At 41.5% G+C, this 24,777-nt stretch overlaps 1 protein-coding gene across 3 annotated transcripts in view; it reads right to left on the bottom strand.

The window, feature by feature from the left end:
- Positions 1 to 17,327, bottom strand: part of ERICH6 (glutamate rich 6) — a 49,802-nt gene extending 32,475 nt beyond the window's left edge. For 2 of the 3 annotated variants that reach the window (XM_024995916.2, XM_059888909.1), the window contains exons 1-7: positions 16,692 to 17,326; positions 15,834 to 15,891; positions 13,761 to 13,852; positions 9,911 to 9,973; positions 9,516 to 9,571; positions 9,301 to 9,417; positions 7,390 to 7,503 (exon numbers count right to left, since the gene is read on the bottom strand). In XM_024995916.2, the coding sequence (XP_024851684.1) occupies positions 7,390 to 7,503; positions 9,301 to 9,417; positions 9,516 to 9,571; positions 9,911 to 9,973; positions 13,761 to 13,852; positions 15,834 to 15,891; positions 16,692 to 17,094 (903 nt within the window). In that variant the 5' untranslated portion in view covers positions 17,095 to 17,326. Of the gene's footprint in view, positions 1 to 7,389; positions 7,504 to 9,300; positions 9,418 to 9,515; positions 9,572 to 9,910; positions 9,974 to 13,760; positions 13,853 to 15,833; positions 15,892 to 16,691 lie in introns of all 3 variants that reach the window. The other variant, XM_003585694.6, reaches the window with a different exon arrangement.
- Positions 17,328 to 24,777: the final 7,450 nt, after the last annotated feature.

The raw sequence follows: 24,777 nt of genomic DNA, 5'->3' as shown, positions 1-24,777 counted from the left end.
AGTAACACAATAACAGTAGGAGACTTTAACACCCCACTCACAGCAATGGACAGATCATCAACACAGAAAATAAGGAAATAAATCTTAAATAATACATTAGATGAGATGGATCTCATTGATATCTTCAGGACATTCCATCCAAATGCAGAAGAATATACCTTCTTCTCAAGTGTACATGGAACATTCTCCAGGATAGACAACATCTTGGGTTACAAATGAAACCTCAATAAATTTAAGAAAACTGAAATTGTATCATGCATCTTCTCTGACCACAATGAGACTAGATATCAACTACAAGAAAAAAACTGTAAAAAACACAAACACATGGAGATTAACCAATACATTTCTAAATAACCAACATGTTACTGAAGAAATCAAAAGAGATATCAAAAATTTCTAGGAACAAATGACAATGAAAACTTAACAACTCAAAACCTATGGGATACAGCAAAAGCAGTTCTAAGAGGGAAGTTTATAGCAATACAATCCTACCTTAAGAAACAAGAAAAACATCGAATAGACAACCTAACTTTACACCTAAAACAACTGGAAAAAGAAGAACAAAAAATCCCAAAATTAGTAGAAGGAAAGAAATCATAAATATCAGAGCAGAAATAAGTGAAAAAGAAATGAAAGAAACAATAGTAAAGATTAATAAAACTAAAAGGTGGTTCTTTGAGAAGATAAACAAAATGGACAAACTTTTAGCCAGAATCATAAAGAAAAAAAGAGAGAAGAATCAAATCAACAAAATTAGAAATGAAAAAGGAGAGGTTACAACAGACAGAAATACAAATGCAGAAATACAAAGGATTATAAGAGACTATTATGAACAACCATATGGCAATAAAATGGATAACCTGGAAGAAATGGACAGATGCTTAGTAAAGTTCAATCTTCCAAGACTGAACAAGGAAGAAACAGAAATTATGAAAAACCAAATTACAAGCACTGAAATTGAAGCTGTGATAAAAAATCTCCCAAAAAACAAAAGCCCAGGACCAGATGGCTTTACAGGAAAATTCTATCAAACATTTAAAGAGCTAGTGCTATCCTTCTAAAACTCTTTCAAAAATTGCAGAGAAAGGAACACTTCCAAACTCATTCTATGGGGCCACCATCACCCTGATACCAAAACCATACAAAGACAACACACAAAAAGAAAACTACAGGCCAATATCCCTGGTGAACATAGATGCAAAAATCCTCAACAAAATTTAGCAAACAGAATTCAGCAACACATCAAAAAGCTCATACACCATGATCAAGTTGTGTTTATTCCATGGATGCAAGGATTTTTCAATACAAGCAAATCAATCAATGTGATACATGATATTGACAAATCAAAAGATAAAAACCATATGATAATCTCAGTAGATGCAAAAAAGCCTTTGACAAAATTCAACACCCATTTATAAAAACTTCAAAAAAACCTCAACATAGTAAAGGCCATATATGAAGAGCCTACAGCAAACATTATTCTCAATGGTGAAAAACTGAAAGCATTTCCCCTAAGATCAGGAACAAGACAAGGGTATCCATTTTCACCACTATTATTCAACATAGTTCTGGAAGTCCTAGCTACAGCAATCAGAAAAGAAAAAGAAATAAAAGGAATCCAGATTGGAAAGAAGAAGTCTATCTGCAGATGACATGATGCTGTACATAGAAAACCCTAAAGATAGTATCAGGAAATTACTAGAGCTAATTAGTAAATTTAGCAAAGTTTCAGGATACAAAATCAATACACAGAAGTCACTTGCATTTCTATATACTAACAATGAAAAATCAGAGAGAAATTAAGGAATCAATTTCATTCACCATTGCAACAAAAATAATTAAATATCTAGGAATAAACTTACCTAAGGAGACAAAAGAACTGTACACAGAAAATTATAAGATACTGATGAAAGAAATAAAAGATGACAAAAACAGATGGAGAGATATTCCATATTCCTGGGTAGGAAGAATCAATATTGTGAAAATGACTATACTACCAAACACAACCTACAGATTCAATGCAATCCCTATCAAATTACCAATGGCATTTTTCACAGAACTAGAGCAAAAATTTTCACAATTCATATGGAAACACAAAAGACCCTGAATAGCCAAAGCAGTCTTGAGAAAGAAGCGTGGAGCTAGAGGACTGACTGACTAGAGGACTTCCTGACTTCAGATTATACTACAAAGCTACAGTCATCAAGACAGCATGATAGTGGCACAAAAACAGAAATATAGACCAATGGAACAAGACAGAAAGCCCAGAAAAAAACCATGCACCTATGGGTACTTTATTTTTGACAAAGGAGTCAAGAATATACAATGGGGCAAAGACAGCCTCTTCAATAAATGGTGCTGGGAAAACTGGACAGCTACATGTAAAAGAATGAAATTAGAACACTTCTTAACACCATATACAAAGATAAACTCAAAATCGATTAAAGACCTAAACATAAGACCAGAAACTATAACACCCTTAGAGGAAAACACAGGCAGAACACTCAGTGACATATATTAAAGCAAGAGCCTCTATGACCTACCTCCTACAGTAATGGAAATGAAAACAAAATCAAACAAGTGGAATCTGATTAAACTTAAAAGCTTTTGGAAAGCAAAGGAAACTATCAGCAAGGCGAAAAGACAACCCTCAGAATGGGAGAAAATGATAGCAAATAAAACAACTGACAAAGGATTAATTTCCAAAATATACAAGCAGCTCATACAACTCAATAACAGAAAAACAAACAACCCAATCAAAAACTGGGAAAAAGACCTAAACAGACATTTCTCCAAAGAAGACACACAGATGGCTAACAAACACATGAAAAGGTGCTCAACATTGCTCATTATTCAGTTCAGTTCAGTTCAGTTCAGTCGCTCAGTCGTGTCCAACTCTTTGCGACCCCATGAATTGCAGCACACCAGGCCTCCCTGTCCATCACCAACTCCCAGAGTTCACTCAGACTCACGTCCATTGAATCAGTGATGCCATCCAGCCATCTCATCCTCTGTCGTCCCCTTCTCCTGCCCCCGATCCCTCCCAGCATCAGAGTCTTTTCCAATGAGTCAACTTTTCGCATGAGGTGGCCAAAGTACTGGAGTTTCAGCTTCAGCATCATTCCCTCCAAAGAAATCCCAGGGCTCATCTCCTTCAGAATGGACTGGTTGGATCTCCTTGCAGTCCAAGGGACTCTCAAGAGTCTTCTCCAACACTACAATTCAAAAGCATCAATTCTTCGGCATTCAGCCTTCTTCACAGTCCAACTCTCACATCCATACATGACCACAGGAAAACCCATAGCCTTGACTAGACGGACCTTTGTTGGCAAAGTAATGTCTCTGCTTTTGAATATGCTATCTAGGTTGGACATAACTTTCCTTCCAAGGAGTAAGCGTCTTTTAATTTCATGGCTGCAGTCACCATCTGCAGTGATTTTGGAGCCCAGAAAAATAAAGTCTGACACTGTTTCCACTGTTTCCCCATCTATTTCCCATGAAGTGATGGGACCGGATGCCATGATCTTCGTTTTCTGAATGTTGAGCTTTAAGCCAACTTTTTCACTCTCCACTTTCACTTTTATCAAGAGGCTTTTGAGTTCCTCTTCACTTTCTGCCATAAGGGTGGTGTCATCTGCATATCTGAGGTTATTGATATTTTTCCCAGCAATCTTGATTCCAGCTTGTGTTTCTTCCAGTCCAGCATTTCTCATGATGTACTCTGCATAGAAGTTAAATAAACAGGGTGACAATATACAGCCTTGATGTACTCCTTTTCCTATTTGGAACCAGTCTGTTGTTCCATGTCCAGTTCTAACTGTTGCTTCCTGACCTGCACACAAATTTCCCAAGAGGCAGATCAGGTGGTCTGGTATTCCCATCTCTTTCAGAATTTTCCACAGCTTATTGTGATCCACACAGTCAAAGGCTTTGGCATAGTCAATAAAGCAGAAATAGATGTTTTTCTGGAACTCCCTTGCTTTTTCCATGATCCAGCGGATGTTGGCAATTTGATCTCTGGTTCCTCTTCCTTTTCTAAAACCAGCTTGAACCTCAGGAAGTTCATGGTTCACATATTGCTGAAGCCTGGCTTGGAGAATTTAGAGCATTACTTTACTAGCATGTGAGATGAGTGCAATTGTGAGGTAGTTTGAGCATTCTTTGGCATTGGCTTTCTTTGGGATTGGAATGAAAACTGACTTTTTCCAGTCCTGTGGCCACTGCTGAGTTTTCCAAATTTGCTGGCATATTGAGTGCAGCACTTTCACAGCGTCATCTTTCAGGATTTGAAATAGCTCAACTGGAATTCCATTACCTCCACTAGCTTTGTTCGTAGTGGTGCTTTCTAAGGCCCACTTGACTTCACATTCCAGGATGTCTGGCTCTAGGTGAGTGATCACACCATCGTGATTATCTGGGTTGTGAAGATCTCTTTTGTACAGTTCTTCTGTGTATTCTTGCCACCTCTTCTTAATATCTTCTGCTTCTGTTAGGTCCATATCATTTCTGTCCTTTATCGAGCCCATCTTTGCATGAAATGTTCCCTTGGTATCTCTAATTTTTTGAAGAGATCTCTAGTCTTTCCCATTCTGTTGTTTTCCTCTATTTCTTTGCATTGATCGCTGAGGAAGGCTTTCTTATGTCTTCTTGCTATTCTTTGGAACTCTGCATTCATTTACTTATATCTTTCCTTTTCTCATTTGCTTTTCTCTTCTCTTCTTTTCACAGCTATTTGTAAGGCCTCCTCAGACAGCCATTTTGCTTTTTTGCATTTCTTTTCCATGGGGATGGTCTTGATCCCTGTCTCCTGTACAATGTCACGAACCTCATTCCATAGTTCATCAGGCACTCTATCTATCAGATCTAGGCCCTTAAATCTATTTCTTACTTCCACTGTATAATCATAAGGGATTTGATTTAGGTCATACCTGAATGGTCTAGTGGTTTTCCCTACTTTCTTCAATTTAAGTCTGAATTTGGTAATAAGGAGTTCATGATCTGAGCCCCAGACAGCTCCTGGTCTTGTTTTTGTTGACTGTATAGAGAAAACGAAGATCATGGCATCCGATCCCATCACTTCATGGGAAATAGATGGGGAAACAGTGGAAACAGTGTCAGACTTTACTTTTTTGGGCTCCAAAATCACTGCAGATGGTGACTGCAGCCATGAAATTAAAAGACGCTTACTCCTTGGAAGGAAAGTTATGTCCAACCTAGATAGCATATTCAAAAGCAGAGACATTACTTTGCCAACAAAGGTCCATCTAGTCAAGGCTATGGGTTTTCCTGTGGTCATGTATGGATGTGAGAGTTGGACTGTGAAGAAGGCTGAATGCCGAAGAATTGATGCTTTTGATTTGTGGTGTTGGAGAAGACTCTTGAGAGTCCCTTGGACTGCAAGGAGATCCAACCAGTCCATTCTGAAGGAGATCAGCCCTGGGATTTCTTTGGAGAGAATGATGCTGAAGCTGAAACTCCAGTACTTTGGCCACCTCATGTGAAAAGTTGACTCATTGGAAAAGACTCTGATGCTGGGAGGGATCGGGGGCAGGAGGAGAAGGGGACGACAGAAGATGAGATGGCTGGATGGCATCACTGACTCGATGGACGTGAGTCTGAGTGAACTCTGGGAGTTGGTGATGGACAGGGAGGCCTGGCGTGCTGCGATTCATGGAGTTGCAAAGAGTTGGACACGACTGAGTGAATAAACTGAACTGAACTGAATAGAGCTTCTCCATCTTTGGCTGCAAAGAATATAATCAATCTGATTTCGGTGTTGACCATCTGGTGATGTCCATGTCCATGTCTCATTATTAAAGAAATGCAAATCAAAACTACAATGAGATATCACCTCACACTGGTCAGAATGAAAAAGAATCAAAAAGTCTGCAGACAATAAATGCTGGAGAGGGTGTGGAGAAAAGCAAACGCTCCTGCACTGTTGCTGGGAATGTAAACTGATGCAGCCACTATGGAAGGCGGTATGGAGATTCCTTAAAAACTAGGAATAAAACCACCATATGACCCAGCAATCTCACTCCTAGGCATATACCCTGAGGAAAACAAAATTTAAAGAGACACATTTATCCTATTGTTCATTACAGCACTATTTACAATAGCTAGAACATGGAAGCAACCTAGATGTCCATCGACAGAGAATGGATAAAGAAGTTTTGGTACATATACACAATGGAATATTATTCAGCCATAAGAAGGAACATCTTTGAGTCAGTTCTAATGAGGTAAATGAACCTAGAGCCTATTATACAGAGTGAAGTAAGTCAGAAAGAGAAAGACAAATATTGTATTCTAACATATACATATGCAATCTAGATCTAGAAAAATGGTACTGAAGAATTTATTTACAGAGCAGCAATGGAGAAACAGACATGGAGAATAGACTTATGGACATGGGGAGAGGTGAGGAGAGGGTGAGATGTATGGAAAGAGTAACATGGAAACTTATATTACCATATGTAAAATAGATAGCCAATGGGAATTTGCTGTATGGCTCAGGACACTCAAACAGGGGCTCTATATCAATCTAGAGGGATGGGATGGGGAGGGAGATGGGAGGGAGGTTCAAAAGGGAGGGGATATATGTACACCTATGGCTTATTCATGTTGAGGTTTGACAGAAAACAACAAAATTCTGTAAAGCAAATATCCTTCAATTAAAAAATAAATTTTAAAAATAAAATAAAATTAACGATCTGGAAAAAAAAAAAAAGATTCCATAGTCTGGATGCTCCACATTTCTTTACACTATCTTGATGAGCATCTGGGTTGTTTTCACTTTCTAGCTGTCATGAATTATGGTGCTGTGAACATTTATATGTGTTTCTGGGTGGACATATGTTGTTAGTTTTAATGGGTATATACCTAGGAATGGAATTATTTGTTGGGTTATGTGGTATCTGTATGTTTAACTTTTTGATGAGCTACTATTTAGACTTGTCCAAGGTGGCAGCATCATTTTATATTCCCCTTCAGCAATGTTTGAGAATTCCAGTTTCCCTACACCCTTGCCAACAGTTGTTTTATCTGTCTTTTGGGTTATAGCCATTCAAGGGGTGTGAAATGGTATCCCGTTGTGGTTATGATTTGCATTGCCCCAAGAGAATGGGGCAGAACCCTTTTAAGAATGGCAATTCATGGAATTCCCTGGCAATCTAGTGGTTAGAATTCCAGGTTTTCACTGCTGGGGGCTCAGGTTCAATCCCTGTTCAGGGAACTAGGGTCCTACAAGCCATGAAGTGTGGCAAAAAAAAAAAAAAAAAAAAGGTGGGGGGTGATGTAGTGGGAAGATGCAGAAGAACATGCTGCTTATGTTTAAAGTAATGTCTAAAAATAACACTATTTCCTCAGTAAACCTGCTCTAGAACTTACGTGTTCTGGCAGTTCAGAGCTGCTGTAATCAGAGGAAACATCCACATTGGAGAGAAATGTTCTTAGGTCGCTCCCACAGAATTCACACTTGGGTGATTCCTCCTCCTCTTCTTCCTTCAGAGAGGAGAGAAAAAATGAAGATATGCCCACATGGAGGCCCAGAGCCTCTCAGAGCAGGAGAAGCCAGAGCCCTGGGCAAGGCCAGCGAATCTACATTTCAAAGAGTGTGGCTGGAAAAGAGAGCTGGCCAATCAGCTGCTGCCACCCTGAACCTAAACTAGTGTCAAGGCCCATCTCAGAAGACCTGAAAGGTCTGCCTGGGATTCAGGTGGAACCAGCCCTGCCCAGAGACCAGTGCAGGGACAGCTCTGTGGAAGGGAGCCCCCAAGACCTTCCTCAAGCTCAGGCCCATCTCTGGGTGTCAGGGGAAGAAAGCTCAATACAAGCTCTTGTGCTTCAGAAAAACGAAGCTGCTGTGTTTGCAATGTAAGAGACCTGGTTCGATCCCTGGGTCAGCAATATCCCCTGTAGAAAGGAATGGCCACGCACTCCAGTATTCTTGCCTGGAAAATTCCATGGACAAAGGAAACTGGTGGGCTATATAGTCCATGGGGTTGCAAAGAGTTGGACATGACTGCACGATTAACACTTATGCTTGAGGAAAGAATTTCTTTCTTCAAGAAAGAATTTACATTACATGATGTATTTAATGTGTCACCACGCATTAGAATTGCTTAGTTCAATGTGCTGCACAAAATAACAGTGAACACCAACCATGTTGCTGCATCCACAGGGCGTTCCTGTCAACTCCTGCACACATATCTGTGCTGCCCTGCCTCACTTGTTGGTGAATCTTATTTTCAGCAAATAAGGCTGTACCTTTAGTGTGCCCCAGAAGAAGTAATCAAGGAGGTTCCAGTTTGGGGAGTGTGCAGCTCTCAGCACAAGTCCAAGTTTGGAAATAATCATACTGCCAGTCAGTCCCATACCTCTTTGGCCAAGCAAGGTGGTGTGCGTCCTGTCGGAATGACTAAGGTGACCTCTCCCTTGCCCATTGAAAGCAGACATTAATTGGTCACTTAACACTATTAAATACAGCTAACGCTCACTGTGCTTCCAGGCTTATGGCCATTGTTATAGGTTGAACTGTGTTCCTCCAAAGGCTATGTTAATCCTAATCCCTGGTACCTGTGAATGTGGCCTGACTTAGAATGGGGTCTCTGAAGATGCAATGAAGTTAAGAGGAGGTCATTAGGGTGGGCAATAAAGCAATATGACTGGTATCCTTGGAGAAGTGGGACATTTGGACATAGACACACGCTGTGACAGTCAAGGCAGAGACTACAGTGATGCGGCCGCAAGCCAAGGAATGCCAATGACTGATGCCGTCACCAAAAGCTCAGAAGAGGCAAGAAGGGGCTCTCCCAGGCTGGACTTGTTGACACCTTGATTTTGGACTTTTAGCCTTCAGAACTGTGAGACAATACTTTTCTGTTGCCATAAGCCATAAGCCACCTAGTTTCTGGCATTTTGTTACAGAAGCCCTAGGAAATGAACACAGCCACCCTAAGTGCTATTTCAAGTAAGTGAGCTCTTAGCCTGCTTTTTTTTTTTTTAAAGTAAGTTCGGTCTTCCCTGGCAGTCCAGTTGTTAAGACTTTGCCTTCTAACGCAGGGAGTGTGGATTTCAGCCCTGGTTGGGGAACTAAGATCCCACATGACTCTTGGCCAAAAAACGAAAATATAAAACAGAAACAATTCTGTAACAAATTGAATAACAACTTTAAAAATGGTCCACATCAAAAAAAAAAAAATCTTAAAAAAATTATGTTCAGTATCTTTTGTGCAAATCATCATGTGTCTTTTTACATCATTTATGACAGAAATAAAAAAAAATGTAAATGAAAATTACCTTGAACTTAATGCCTAAATTGGAACTCTCTTGTTTGAATGTCAGAATAGATGGTGGCCCAATGCTGGGTAATGTTCTCAGTGAGGGCTCAAAGAGTGTTATGAAGTCTTCCTTAAACTAAATTTTAAAAAGAGAGAAAGAAAAAAATGGAAGATTGAATAAGTGATTTTTACCATGAGTATGGTGTACTAGTTGGGTTGATAAACATCTCTTACCTCCAGTTCACATAAAATACTTAGTTTTGGTTCTTCTGGGTTAATTATCCATTTTGCTGAAGAAAAAAAGGGACAGATTTAGATGGAAAGTTAAAAACTTTTATGCAGTGTAGTTTGAAAACCATTTTCTGTAAAGTCCTAGCCCATCACACACACACACACACACACACACACACACACAGAGTCTAAATGCCCTGAAACCCTACCTTCACCACCTTCTTGCATATATTCTTTTTTTATTGGAATATAATTGCTTTACAATGTTGTGTTAGTTTCTGCTATATTCTTGGGGGAGCTCTTTTCTAAAGGGGTTGGACGCCATCCACGTTCAGGCAGACTCCTTAAGGGCAGTTTGTCTGTGTTGGAGGTGGGGTTGATGCCAAACATCCAGTTACCTCTTAACTTAGATGCTGGATTTTCAGGTTCATCCTCCTTCTTTACAGAGGGCACTTTCTTCTCTGAAAAAAGAGTGTACATTTGTCAATCAGTCCTGACAAAGGAGAAAAGAAGTCTCATAGAAAAGAAAATACGCCTCTTAGGAAAATAAGTGCCCTTATTGTGTTTATCTTTTAATGTTTTTCCTTTTCCCAAATAACATGTTATCAACAGTAAATAACAAACAGAGGAGGTGCACCACTAATGAAACACATTAAAAAATGTTTCCTGGGGCTTCCCAGGTGGCACTAGTGATAAAGAACCCGCCTGCCAATGCAGGAGACATAAAAGACTTTTCCTTGCTGCTTTTGAGTCTCAGAATACTACAGGAATGCACATTTTACTTGATTATAATCATGGTTTGCAGGCCCTTTTGTGTTCTGCCTTTTAAGCATACCATTCTGTCTAATTTATGACCATCATTCTGCAAAAGAGTCTTCAGCGGGAGGAGTGCTGGGCTGGGGTCAAGTAGTTCCCATTCAAAACACTGAATTAAACCACCATGATAATTCCCTCTGCAGATTCCAGGGCAATACTGGGAATGGGAAAGACAGCCATCAGCACACAGGCCACTTGGAATAAATGTCTAGAAGGTTAAACAAATGAGATTGGCATGATGAAAAACCAATCAGAACAATCCACAATGGGACAGAGGTAAAGGGGGAGGGTGGGCCCATTCTCCCAGTACAGCCAGAGCTGGTGCTGGAAAAAGAGATAGGTGTCAGAGGATGAGACCCTTCCTCTGTGGTGGTGGAGGTTTAGTCGCTAAGTCGTGTCCGACTCTTGCGACCACATGGACTGTAGCCTGCCAGGATCCTCTGTCCATGGAATTCTCCAAGCAAGAATATTGGAGTGGGTTGCCATTTCCTTCTCCAACTTCCTATGTGGAGGATCTGAATAATTTTATTTTTTTAAGTGGACCATTTTTTAAAGTCTTCATTAAATTTGTCACAGTATTACTTCTGTTGTTTATGTCCTGGTTTTTTGGTAGTGAGGCATGTGGCATCTTAACTCCCTGACTAGGGATCAAACCCATATCCCCTGCATTGGAAGGTGAAGTTTTAGCCCCTGGACTTCCAGGGAAGCCCCTGAACAATTTAAAAATAAGTTTTAGGCATTTTGCCCAACAGAAATGCCAGCACAGATATTTTTTTAAAAAAGAGTGAACGAAGGTTTTCATTAAAGTATTTTTTGTTATAGTGAAGAGGTCAAAACACCAAACCAAACCAAATCAAATGACCTTGAAACATCTAACAATCAGATGTATTACATAAGTCACAGTAAGTATATAAGGGAATATATATATAGGTGTATATGGTGTATATATAGGGAATGCTATAGGTATATAAGGGAACGCTACGTAGTCATTTCAAGAAAGTAGATCAGTTGTTCCTGACATAGGAAGGTAAAAAAAATTTTTTTAATTAAAAAAAGATAAAACTGCTGTTAATCACAGGAAATATAATTGGTAGACCTTTAACTGATAAATTATTAGAATTAGAAAGTTCAGCAAGAGAATCAGATAACAAGATTAATACAATCAATAATTTTCCTCAGTTCAGTTAAGTTGCTCAGTCGCGTCCAACTCTTTGTAACCCCACGGACTGCAGCACACCAGGCCTCCCTGTCCATCACCAACTCCTGGAGTTTACTCAAACTCACGTGCATTGAGTCAGTGATGCCATCCAACCATCTCATCCTCTGTTGTCCCCTTCTCCTCCCACCTTCAATCTTTCCCAGCATCAGGGTCTTTTCAAACGAGTTTATACATGGACAATAACCAATTAGAAAATATAATAGAAAAAAATTCCAATTGTTATATCAATAAAGACAACTGCAAAACATCTCAGAATAAATTAATTAGAGCTACAAATAAGTTCTCTATTAAAAGGAACTATAAAAGAAGATATGAAAAAAGTACATGTACAAAAGTACAATGTACATTATACATTGAAAATGTACATTAGGCTCCTGTTGTTCAAAGAAGGAAACTATTCGTTGAGGTGGCTCTAATAATGCCTTGGTAGCCAACTGTTAGCAAAAGGGAAACCTAAGCCAGAGCCAAGGTTAATGCCTCAAGGTTAAGAACAGCTAACTGCAAACAGCCAACTGGGCTTTCCCAAATAATGCAACCTTAAGCAATAGCCAATCAAATAACTTCCTTGGTTTGCTCTTTTGACTTCTCTATAAAAACCTCTCCAGAGCTCTCCTCTGTGGAATGCTCCTAACCATATCTGGTTTGGCGCTGGCCAATTCCAATCCATATCTGCTCAAGTAAACTCTAAAAAAATGGAAAATGTCTCAGTTTATCTTTTAATGCTACAAAGCAAGATCAAAGAGTCAACTTGTCAAGTTCCACTGAAAAACCTCATCACAATTACTTGGACTATATAGATTAATTTGGGAATAATTAACAAGTTTGCTGCTGCTGCTAAGTCGCTTCAGTTGTGTCCAACTCTGTGCGACTCCATAACGGCAGCCCACCAAGCTCCCCCGTCCCTGGGATTCTCCAGGCAAGAACCCTGGAGTGGGTTGCCATTTCCTCCTCCAATGCATGAAAGTAAAAAGTGCAAGTGAAGTCGTTCAGTTGTTTCTGACTCTTAGCGACACCACGGACTGCAGCCTACCAGCCTCCTCCTTCCATGGGATTTTCCAGGCAAGAGTACTGGAGTGGGGTGCCATTGCCTTCTCCAACAAATTTTCTAATAGTAGGTTTAATATTATATTAACATATGATATTAATTCTACATCTGATTTTTATGTTAGATTGTGTCACTCCTCTGGGCAGGCCCTCCAGTGACTTCGGACTTCATTCTCATTGAATAAGATCTGGTCCTCACCATCTCTCTGACCTTATTACCTAGAATTCACTTCCTTCCTCACTCCACTGCAGCCACTCTGGCTGCCTCCATTGTTTTAGAGGGAAGTGCTTGCTCTTCCCTATGCCTGTAACACTCTTTCCCCAGAGATCATCATCACTCTCACACTTCGAGGTCTGTACTCAAACACTTCAGTTTCTCAGTGAAGATTTCCCTGAGCATCCTGTGTAAACTTTGACCCACTTGTCCAGCACTTCCCAGCCCTCTGCCTGCTCTATTTTTCTCCTTAGCACTTACATCATCTAAGCCATTGTGCATTTACTTGCTTTGTGTATTATTTATGTCACTATCACCATCACCTCCATCCCCCACACTTTAAAAGAAGACCACTGAGACAGGGGTTTGTCTGCTTTATTCGTTGCTGTGACGCTAGAATAGGAAACTGACCTACGACAGGTACTTGACCTATTACAGGTATGTGCTCTGTAAACATCTGATGAACATACGATCCAACATACAACAAATAATAAAGTTTAAAGGAAAGGCTGTTCATAATGATCACTTCTGAGGAATATACTGAGTAAGTTAAAAACTTAATGTTCCCATTATATTTTTCTTAATGGTTTGATGTTTAAAAAACAGCATGCATATGTTACTTCTACAATAAAAAATAGAGATATGTATCAAAATATGATGGCAGACTATCTCTTGATGTGAACACAGGTGCTACCATTTACTAAAGACTCAGTGCCAAGGATTTTCAATGTTGAATCTCACTTTGATCTTCATAATGGTCCTATGAGACAAGGATTATTATGGCCAAGAGAGGAAGAAGGAGAGTCAGTGAGGTTAACTGACTTGCCTAGTTGTCACAGTGTTAGTTTGTGTTGGTGCTAGGGTTTAATTCTACCTCCCCTGGTCGCCTACACCCATGCTCTTTCCAGCATGCAGTCCCACCTCCCAGCAAAAGCTTCAGAACCAAACCACTCACTGGGCTTCTCCATGTCAGCCAATTCTTGAAGCCAACTTTCTTCTGTTTGTATCGATACTGGAACTTTTGGATGCAGACTGTGATATATAGCCCTGAAATTTAGATAAAATGCTTGTTTTCAGTATACCTAGAGAGTTGTTAGCAGTCCTTTTAAATCTGGTACATTTAACAATCAAATAACTAATGTCCCTAGAAGACCCTGATTTCTTGGAAATATTTTCTTCCATTCTTATGTCTTCAGTAAAGTCAGGCACACTGTGCTAGTTGTCCCTAGAAGACCCTGATTTCTTGGAAATATTTTCTTCCATTCTTATGTCTTCAGTAAAGTCAGGCACACTGTGCTAGTGTCGTATCTGTTCTTTGCAAAGTACTCCTTTCTAAATCTTAGAGGCTCCCAATACCATATTATTTCTCTCAGAGAGTAAATTACCACCCCTCTCTCTGTGTATGTGTGTCATTATTGTTGGCATTGGCAATGATGGTATGTGTGTTTAAACATTTATTTGAATTTAAATTAGAACATACTATTCGTTTTAAAATAGCTGTACAATAATCCAGTCTTTTTAAAGGGCTGAAGTTAAATGCATCGTAATTAAGCATTCTGTATTCATCCCACAAGTATTGTGGAGCTTTATCAGTCAGTTAACATTGACATAACCAGAAGCAGGAATTTACTGACTAGCTAAAATGACTGTTACTGGTAACAAATAAATAGTAACTATTGCTTTTCAAGTTCCTTTGCCTCTTTGAGTTTCAGGGGTTTTTTGTTTGTTTGTTTGTTTTGCAGTAATTTGCTGGCTCTTCTAAAAATATCAGACAAAAATTTCCCAAAGAGTTTAGTCAACGTTAGGACTGTTACTTTTTCACCTTTCTCAGTTCTCTTATGTCTCCACCTTCCTTTTTTGAAGCTTTGTTTCTGGTACATTGTGTGTTTTAATTCTGAAATGACTGTACTGTAATGGCTGGAGAACTGCTCTGTTGAAGCCACTCCATCTGGGGGAGTCCTGTTTGTCTAACTTCCCAGGGAAACAAGTTACGAGACGAAGAGTAAAGGAACACGGAAGAAATTTTAAGACAGGCAAGAACTCAGAAATTTGACTGTCCATGAGATCAATACAAAATAATTACCTGAGGAATTTTCTCCAGCAAAAAGAAGAGGAAGAAAAAGAAAAAGAGCAAAATGGAAATCAAGAAAGAATGGCCATTAGCCCAATTCAGAAAAATTGAAGACAACTAAAAACAACCAAGGGTTCAGAAGTTCTCCTTTTAGGAGCCAAGTTTTATGGACATAGGCTTTCATTTTCTTGTACAAGCGTGCAGTCACAGTATTGGTTTCTCAGCAAGAAATTATGAGTATTGGTTATTGGTTTCCAACTTTTAGAATCAACTTGCACCCAAAGCACTAAGAACTAATAATAATTACACAACACACAATCACAATAAAACTTAGTAAAGTAATATGACTTTATATGACTATATTATATATTTTAATAAAATCTGTTAAATAATTTGTTGTTTATTGGGAAAGTAAAGGGTAAGAGGAGAGAAGGAAGTAGCAGTTCATTAAGGTGTTAATTTTTTAAAAGAGTTAATAGTCACTAAAATTGATAAACCAAGAAGTAGAGATTTAAATACTCTAAAGTCTTAAAGGTTAGAAAAATTAAATATAATATAACTACTGAAAATGGAGAGGAGGGAAGTGGTGTGAGTTACATTCCTCAGCTTTCATGATGGAAGGTCAGTAGCTATGTTAATAAATCAAGTAATGAAAATCTGCTATTTAAATTTTACTGGAAACAAAACAAACTGTTAATAGTATGTTAACTCTGGTGAGTGGAAGAGGGAACAGAGAGGGGTACAGAAATCTACAGGTAAATAATAGGCCAGAGATGGGCAAGGACCCTGTCTCTATCCGCTCCAAAGTGTCTAACAGTGTAGATTAAAATTTTAAATATATATATATTAGTTGCAAATGCCCTGGATGATCTTACTCTACCTTCCTGACACGTTCATCCCCAAAGTAAACATCATTTTTAAAAAATAATAAGATGAAAACTGAAAACAATTTCTTACCTATCAAAATTCATTTCAGACATGTCTTTCCTAAATGTCTGAAATATTTTAGGAAAACCTGTTGAATAAAACACGAAACAATTTAGCCGTTCCATTTGAATCAATGGTTCTCAAAAGGTCACTTTTGCCCCCTAGGAAACATTTAGCAATATCTAAAGACATTTTGACAATTGTCACAAAGCCTAGTAGGGGCTAACTAGCAGAGTCAGATGTAGACAGGGATGCTGTTAAACATACCATAAAGCCGAGTACAGTCCCTCCTCCTGCCCTCAACACGCTCAGCCTCAGCAAAGAGTGATCCAGACCAAAATGTCAATACTGGGGGATGGACGAAATCTACTCTAAGCAACTGCTCTGCTTCCAAGTGGTTGGAGTGGTTTCAGTACACTTAGGCACAAATGTGAACTGTTTATTTATTTTTTTGGGGGGGAGGGGTAAGAGGAGGCAGGGCTGTTTCAATAGCAGAACATCCTTAAAGCACTACTCCTTCCTCTTCCTCGTGGTATGAGAGAGAGAGAGGCGGGAGGACAGAATGAACATGAGACAGAGGACACGATCACTGAATGCACTCGTACAAGTTATAAAGCGAGCACTCCGTACAGTACTGTCTGTTTCCTGTTTTAGGAGGATGCTTCCCCTTCATTCTAAACTATGAACTATCACAGCCGCTCAGCCAAGATTTCAGGGTCTTTGAGAGAAAGGACTGAGATACGGGTGTATGGGAAGTGGTGAGTGTATTTGGAAACTGACACCCCATAGACGAAGGTTATAGAGTAGTTGTATCAGCTCTCCCCTAGGGATCGGGAAGCCTTAGAGGAAAGGGCTCGGCGTCGGGGGCGAGGGGCGAGGGGGCGGTACTTTTTTGGGAGGAGATCCTGGAGGGGGCGCTGTCGCTGGGCACAGACGTCTGGCTCCACCACGACAGGCTCGGCGTCCTGAGCGTCAGCGTTGGGCTCAGGCTGGGGCTAACGACGCTGGCTAAGCGGGGGCGAGGCCAGCCTTCCTCACTGGCATCTCCGAAGTCCCAAAACTTCGAAAAGTACTCCTCGCTGAACCTCCCAAAGGCTTCCAGCTCCTTTTCCAGCTCCGCCACCGCCTGCTGGTCCTCTTCCTCCTCCTCCTCCTCTTCCTCCTCCACCGCCTCCTCTTCTTCCTCCTCCTCCTCTTCCTCCACGTTCACCTCCTGCTCCTCTTCCTCCTCTTCCTCCTCCTCGTGGCCCTGCTCCTTCTCGGGCTTTCCGAAGCTGCGTTGCGAGTGCATGTTGGCCGTGGCAGGCGGGAAGCAGGATCCCCGCTAGCACAAAGGACACCGGCGGGTCCAGGGCCCGGGGGCGGGCCGCCTTCTGTGCGTCCGTCTCCCTGGGCAACCGCCCGCAGTTCGGCCTGGGAGCCTGGAGGTTAAAGTCGCAGGACCCCTCAGCCGGGAGGACTGGCGCTGGGAGGAGAGGGGCCGACGGGGACGGTAGCCAGGACCCCTGCAGATTCCTTTGGCATCTGCGTTCTGGACTCCAGCGGGAAATTCTAACGGCCTGCTGCTAACTGATCCTCCTTTCTAATTTCTCAGCTTATTTGGAGCCAGTCTTAAAAATTTTTTTTAATTAAAAAAAAAAAGGAGGTATAGTTGACTTAAAATATTGTATTAATTTCTAGTGTACAACACGATTCGATATTTTTGTAGAACTTCAGATCAGATCAGATCAGTCGCTCAGTCGTGTCCGACTCTGCGACCCCATGAATTGCAGCACGCCAGGCCTCCCTGTCCCGGAGGGAGAACTGTCCCAGAACTCCTGTCTCCCGGAGTTCTCTCAGACTCACGTCCATCGAGTCAGTGATGCCATCCAGCCATCTCATCCTCTGTCGTCCCCTTCTCCTCTTGCCCCCAATCCCTCCCAACATCAGAGTCTTGTCCAAGGAGTCAACTCTTTGCATGAGGTGGCCAAAGTACTGGAGTTTCAGCTTTAGCATCATTCCTTCCAAAGAAATCCCAGGACTGATCTCCTTCAGAATGGACTGGTTGGATCTCTTTGCAGTCCAAGGGACTTTCAAGAGTCTTCTCCAACACTACAGTTCAAAAGCATCAATTCTTCGGTGGTCAGCCTTCTTCACAGTCCAACTCTCACATCCATACATGACCACAGGAAAAACCATAGCCTTGACTAGACGAACCTTTGTTGGCAAAGTAATGTCTCTGCTTTTGAATATGCTATTTAGGTTGGTCATAACTTTCCTTCCAAGGAGCAAGCGTCTTTTAATTTCATGGCTGCGGTCACCGTCTGCAGTGATTTTGGATCCCAGAAAAATAAAGTCTGACACTGTTTCCACTGTTTCCCCATCTATTTCCCATGAAGTGATGGGACCGGATGCCATGATCTTCGTTTTCTGAATGTTGAGCTTTAAGCCAACTTTTTCACTCTCCTCTTTCACTTTCATCAAGAGGCTTTTGAGTTCCTCTTCACTTTCTGCCATAAGGGTGGTGTCATCTGCATATCTGAGGTTATTGATATTTCTCCTGGCAATCTTGATTCCAGCTTGTGTTTCTTCCAGTCCAGCGTTTCTCATGATGTACTCTGCATAGAAGTTAAATAAAGCAGGGTGACAATATACAGTCTTGACGTACTCCTTTGCCTATTTGGAACCAGTCTGTTGTTTCATGTCCAGTTCTAACTGTTGCTTCCTGACCTGCACACAAATTTCTCAAGAGGCAGATTAGGTGGTCTGGTATTCCCATCTCTTTCAGAATTTGGGACCTAACTAAACTTAAAAGCTTCTGCACAGTTTATTGTGATCCACCCAGTCAAAGGCTTTGGCATAGTCAGTAAAGCAGAAATAGATGTTTTTCTGCTACTCTCTTGCTTTTTCCATGATCCAGCGGATGTTGGCAATTTGATCTCTGGTTCCTCTTCCTTTTCTAAAACCAGCTTGAACATCAGGAAGTTCATGGTTCACATATTGCTGAAGCCTGGCTTGGAGAATTTTGAGGATTACTTTACTAGCATGTGAGATGAGTGCAATTGTGCGGTAGTTTGAGCATTCTTTGGCATTGGCTTTCTTTGGGATTGGAATGAAAACTGACCTTTTCCAGTCCTGTGGCCACTGCTGAGTTTTCCAAATTTGCTGGCATATTGAGTGCCGCATTTTAATTTATTATAAAATATTGGGAAGCTAGTTTTTGAAGCTGGGGAAGGGGAATGGCTACTAGCGATGGACACCCATAAGGCCACTTTGTATTGCTGATGCCAGGGTTTGGTTTTGGAGTGGACAGGTGCTTGTTGGAGCTTATGATAAAACTTTATTTACAAAAGCTGGCACCGGTCCACCGTGGTAGTTTGCTGGTTTGATTTTTTTAAAAGACTGCCTTAAATGTGGGCTTCTCAGATGGTGCTAGTGGTAAAGAACCTCCTGCCAATGCAAGAGACAAAAGAGAGTTTCCATCCCTGGGTGGGGAAGATCCTCTGAAGGAGGTCATGGCAACCCTCTCCAGTATTCTTGTCTGGAGAATCCCACAGACAGAGGAACCTGGTAGGCTACAGTATATAGGGCACAAAGAGTCGGACACGACTGAAACGACTTAGCATGCACACCTTAAATATTGTTTATCCCAATTAGTGAGATTTTTGATGCCACTGAGGTGAGTGCCTTGCTGTAGTCCGGGGTCTGATTAATGCTTGTTCTATCCATCCATACAGGGGGTGGACAAGGCCTGAGGCATTTGGCCACCAAGGCATCTCCCGTGGCTTTGTTTTCAGCTCATTGTACTTTTTACCACCGGGCTGGAAACCAACTCAGGTTTGGTTGCTCATTGCTCCAAAGTTAGTGCTCAATAAGCAAGGGTTGGTGGAAAAAGAAAGGTGCTTTGCTTGGGAAGCTGGCAATCTGGGGAGGTGGTGAACTAATGTCCTCCAAACCATCTCCCAATGAGCAGATCAGGGGGCAAGAACTTTAGAGGAAAGCTTTAAGGATGTGCAGACAGGGGCTGTGCAGAGCACCACAGTCAGCTCTTGACTACCATCTTGAAACTGGTCATGCTGTGGTTTGGTCTTGATTGTTTTAAGCATAATCATTCTCAGTTTCAGGGTGGTTTGCTGCCATTTTCTCGACGCCAGTTCCTGGAATTATGCTAGCCACAGATGTAGAACTGCTCAGGGTGCAGCAGCTTATATCATGGTTACAGTCTGGTCATTATGCAATTTAGCTTTTCCCCTTTGATGGTGGTTATAGTGTCTGCAAAATAACTCAGGAATGTGTCTCAGATACCATTATCTACGTCCTTCAGGGCGGAACTAAAGATTCTGTGACTGCCGTATGGGTGATTTCCTGCTTAAATTGTTACCAGTTCTCTAGGCCTAATTGCTATTTTTGTCACTACATGTCTATATCCTTTCAGTCATTAATTCTTGAGCCAGGCTTTTGTGACTCGGGGAAGGCTCCTAGCAGACTAAAGCCTTTTTCTACAAACAAGAAATAGGGCACATGGAAGGGCTTTTGGACCTGGGAGAATCCCGTAGGATCCTGCTTGGTTTTGTTAGGGGAAGCACTGACTGAAACTGGCCACGTGGCCAGGCACCATAGTAACTATTTGCATGAGTTGTTTTATGACAGGAGGTCCTGGTAAGGAACATGGAACTAATACGCCACCACTAACCAGGAGAGTTCAGAAAAGGTCAAAACGTGACACCACGTGTCCAGCCACCTCCCAGAATCCTCCTCACTGGCATCCATCTTGGCTGAACAACGCGTGCACCACCAGGAAGGATTCTGAGTCAGAATGATTGGCTAAAGACAACCCAGAAACTAATCCCATCACCATAAAACCCAAGACTGGCAGAGCATTTCTCCTGGGTTCCCTTTCCCTGCTGCTCTCTGCCCGGCTGCCCTTTCCCAATAAAATCTCTTGCTTTGTCAGCACGTGTGTTTCCTTGGACAATTCATTTCCGAGTGTTAGACAAGAGCCCACTTTTGGGCCCTGGAAGGGGTCCCCTTCCTGCAACAGTTTTATACTTACTAAAAGTTGTGTAAAATATTTTTGTACATATAAAGTGTACAGAATAATATAATGGACATCTGTTTACCTACTGCACAGACTGAAAGTTATAACTTTACCATACAGTTCAACTTCCTTTTAAAAGCCTGTTAAGACTGACAAGGGTTCCTGGTGGGAGGGATTGTGTTTTTGCTGTTTAACTTCACCTCTAATAAAGGAAGCCAACTGAGCCTCTATGTGGCTGAGGACATTTAGGTGTTGTGAAAAGGGTCTGGATTGACCCTTATATTAAGTAATCAGGGTTAGGCTTAGAGTCCCCTTCTGTGTTCTTTGCTAAATAACCTTACATCTTTCAGCCTCGGTTTCTCTGGGAGTATATTGGGAATAATAATATTTACCCCTAAGGTGTATGTGGCTTCCCTGGTGGCTCAAATGGTAAAGAATCTGCCTGCAATACAGGAGACCTGGATTCAACCCCTGGGTCAGAAAGATGCCCTGGAGAAGACAATGGCTACCTACTCCAGTATTCTTGCCTGGGAAGTCCCATGGACAGAGGCGTCACACGGGGTCACAGAGGGTCAGACACCACTGAGCGACTAAGAAAGATGTATGTGAAGACAATAACTGTGAAATGACTGCCTACAACTGTAAGGACATTTCAGCCAAAGACCACCAGGAACACATATATAGTTAAATAAGTTGGGTTTATTACTGTTACAGCAAGATGTTTTAGTAAGAGGGTGTCAGAATGAATCTAATACAAGATTTTGTATTTGGTTAGATGATTTGCGAGAGGTCTAAGGAAATGGGCTTTTACTCTGAAGTGGATATTGTCAGAAAGTGAAGTATTCTGCAACAAAGACCTATTGTATAGCACAGGGAACTATACTCAATATTTTGCATTAACCTATAAAGGAAAAGAATATGAAAAAGAATATATATAACTATACACTTGAAACTAAAACACATTATAAATCAACTAAACTTCAATTGAAAAAACAAAGTATTCTGTGATAGGGTATTTTGTGGTGGTACAGTGACCTTATTTTTGTCTATGTTTAGACAAAATTATAAAGTGGCTTTGTTTTGTTTCATTTTGTCATAGTGACAGCATAAGCCTGTGTCTTACTTTGTTTGGGTTGCCATTAACAAATTATCATAAACTGGGTGGCTTGTAAACAACAGAAATTTATTTCTCACAGTTCTGGAGGTTGGGAAGTCCAAGATAAAGGGGTAGCAGATTTGGTATCTGGTGAGAGTCTACTTGGGCTTCCCAGGTGGCGCTCGTGGTAATGCAGGAGACAAAATGTAGGTTAGATCTCTGGGTTGGGAAGATCCCCTGGAGGAGGGCATGGCAGCCCACTCCAGTATTCTTGCCTGGAAAACCCCATGGACAGAGGAGCCTGGCGGGCTACAGTCCATGGGGTTGCACAGACTCGGATACAACTGAAGCAACTTAGCATGCACATGTATGAGAGCCCACTTCCTGGGTCATAGACCTCTGTCTTTTGTATCTGTCCTCACATGCCAGAGATCAAATTGCTAACATCTGATGGATCATGGAAAAGCAAGAGAGTTCCAGAAAAACATCTATTTCTGCTTTATTGACTATGCCAAAGCCTTTGACTGTGTGGATCACAATAAACTGTGGAAAATTCTGAAAGAGATGGGAATACCAGACCACCTGACCTGCCTCTTGAGAAACCTGTATGCAGGTCAGGAAGCAACAGTTAGAACTGGACATGGTACAACAGACTGGTTAGGAAAAGGAGTACATCAAGGCTGTATATTGTCACCCTGCTTTATTTAACTTATATGCAGAGTATATCATGAAAAACGCTGGGCTGGAGGAAGCCCAAGCTGGAATCAAGATTGCCGGGAGAAATATCAATAACCTCAGATACGCAGATGACACCACCCTTATGGCAGAAAATGAAGAGGAACTAAAGAGCCTCTTGATAAAGGTGAAAGAGGAGAGTAAAAAAGTTGGCTTAAAGCTCAACATTCAGAAAACTAAAATCATGGCATCCGGTCCCATCACTTCATGGGAAATAGATGGGGAAACAGTGGCTGACTTTATTTTTTGGGGCTCCAAAATCACTGCAGATGGTGATTGCAGCCATGAAATTAAAAGACGCTTACTCCTTGGAAGAAAAGTTATGACCAACCTTGATAGCATATTGAAAAGAAGAGACATTACTTTGCCAGCAAAGGTCCATCTAGTCAAGGATATGGTTTTCCAGTAGCCATGTATGGATGTGAGAGTTGGACTATAATGAAGGCTGAGTGCTGAAGGATTGATGCTTTTGAACTGTGGTGTTGGAGAAGATTCTTGAGAGTCCCTCGGACTGCAAGGAGATCCAACCAGTCCATCCTAAAGGAGATCAGTCCTGGGTGTTCATTGGAAGGACTGATGCTGAAGCTGAAACTCCAATACTTTGGCCACCTGCTGTGAAGAGCTGACTCATTTGAAAAGAGTCACTTGAAAAGAGCTCTTTTGAAAAGAGCTCATTTCCTGATGCTGGGAAAGATTGAGGGCAGGAGGAGAAGGGGACGACAGAGGATGAGATGGTTGAATGGCATCACCAACTCAATGGACATGGGTTTGGGTGAACTCCGGGAGTTGGTGATGGACAGGGAGGCCTGGCGTTCTGCAGTTCATGGTGTCACAGAGTCGGACACAACTGAGCAACTGAACTGAAGTGAACTCACATGCCAGAAGGAGAGAGGGAACTCTCTGGGCCTCTTTTTTAAGGGCATTAATCCCATTCATGAGGGCTCTGTCCTTATGACCTAATCATTACCCTAAGGCCCCACCTCCAAGTACCATCACATTGGAAACTAGGTTTCAACAGAAGAATTTTAAGGGGATACCAACATTCCAGTTTGTAGCCCCTTGTTTGAGGTTGTTATTTTTCGAGAATCTATCCAACAGGAGGACTACATGGCCTGGCAGTGAGCACCAGCCTAGCTTGTAATAATATGGAGGTCTATCGGAGAAGGCGATGGCACCTGACTCCAGTACTCTTGCCTGGAAAATCCCATGGACGGAGGAGCCTGGTGGGCTGAGCGACTTCACTTTCACTTTTCACTTTCCTGCATTGGAGAAGGAAATGGCAACCCACTCCAGTGTTCTTGCCTGGAGAATCCCAGGGACGGGGGAGCCTGGTGGGCTGCTGTCTATGGGGTTGCACAGAGTCGGACACGACTGAAGTGACTTAGCAGCAGCAGCAGCAGCAGCAGCTGTGTGTATATATTAATACCCTAACTTCCTAATTTATCTTTCCCCTCAGCTTTCCCCTTTGGTAACCATAAGTTTGTTTTCTGTGTCTATGAGTCTGTTGTTGTTGCTGTTTAGTTGCTAAGTCGTGTCTGACTCTTTTGCAACTCCAGGGACTCTAAACCTCCAGGGTCCTTTGTCCATGGGATTTCCCAGGCAAGAATACTGGAGCGGGTTGCCATTTCCTTCTCCAAGGGCTCTTACCAATCCAGGAATTGAACTGATGTCTCCTGCATTGGCACGTATGTTCTTTACCACTGAGCCGTGAGGGAAGCCCTATGAGTCTGTTACTATTTTGTAAATAAGTTCATTTGTACCCTTTTTTTCAGATTTCAAACATATAAGCAATATCATATGATAATTTTCTTCCTGTGTCTCACTTAAGTCCCTCAGTATAACAATCTCTAGATCCATCCATGTTGGTGCAAATGGCATTATTTTATTCATTTTTATGGCTGAGTAATATCCCATGGACTGCAAGAAGATCCAACCAGTCCATTCTGAAGGAGATCAGTCCTGGGATTTCTTTGGAAGGAATGATGCTAAAGCTGAAACTCCAGTACTTTGGCCACCTCATGGGAAGAGTTGACTCATTGGAAAAGACTCTGATGCTGGGAGGGATTGGGGCAGGAGGAGAAGGGGATGACAGAGGATGAGATGGCTGGATGGCATCACTGACTCGA

Source organism: Bos taurus, chromosome 1 (assembly GCF_002263795.3).
Source record: "Bos taurus isolate L1 Dominette 01449 registration number 42190680 breed Hereford chromosome 1, ARS-UCD2.0, whole genome shotgun sequence".
NCBI classification, from domain to species: Eukaryota; Metazoa; Chordata; class Mammalia; order Artiodactyla; family Bovidae; genus Bos; species Bos taurus.
This window is presented reverse-complemented; position numbering and strand designations above follow the sequence as displayed.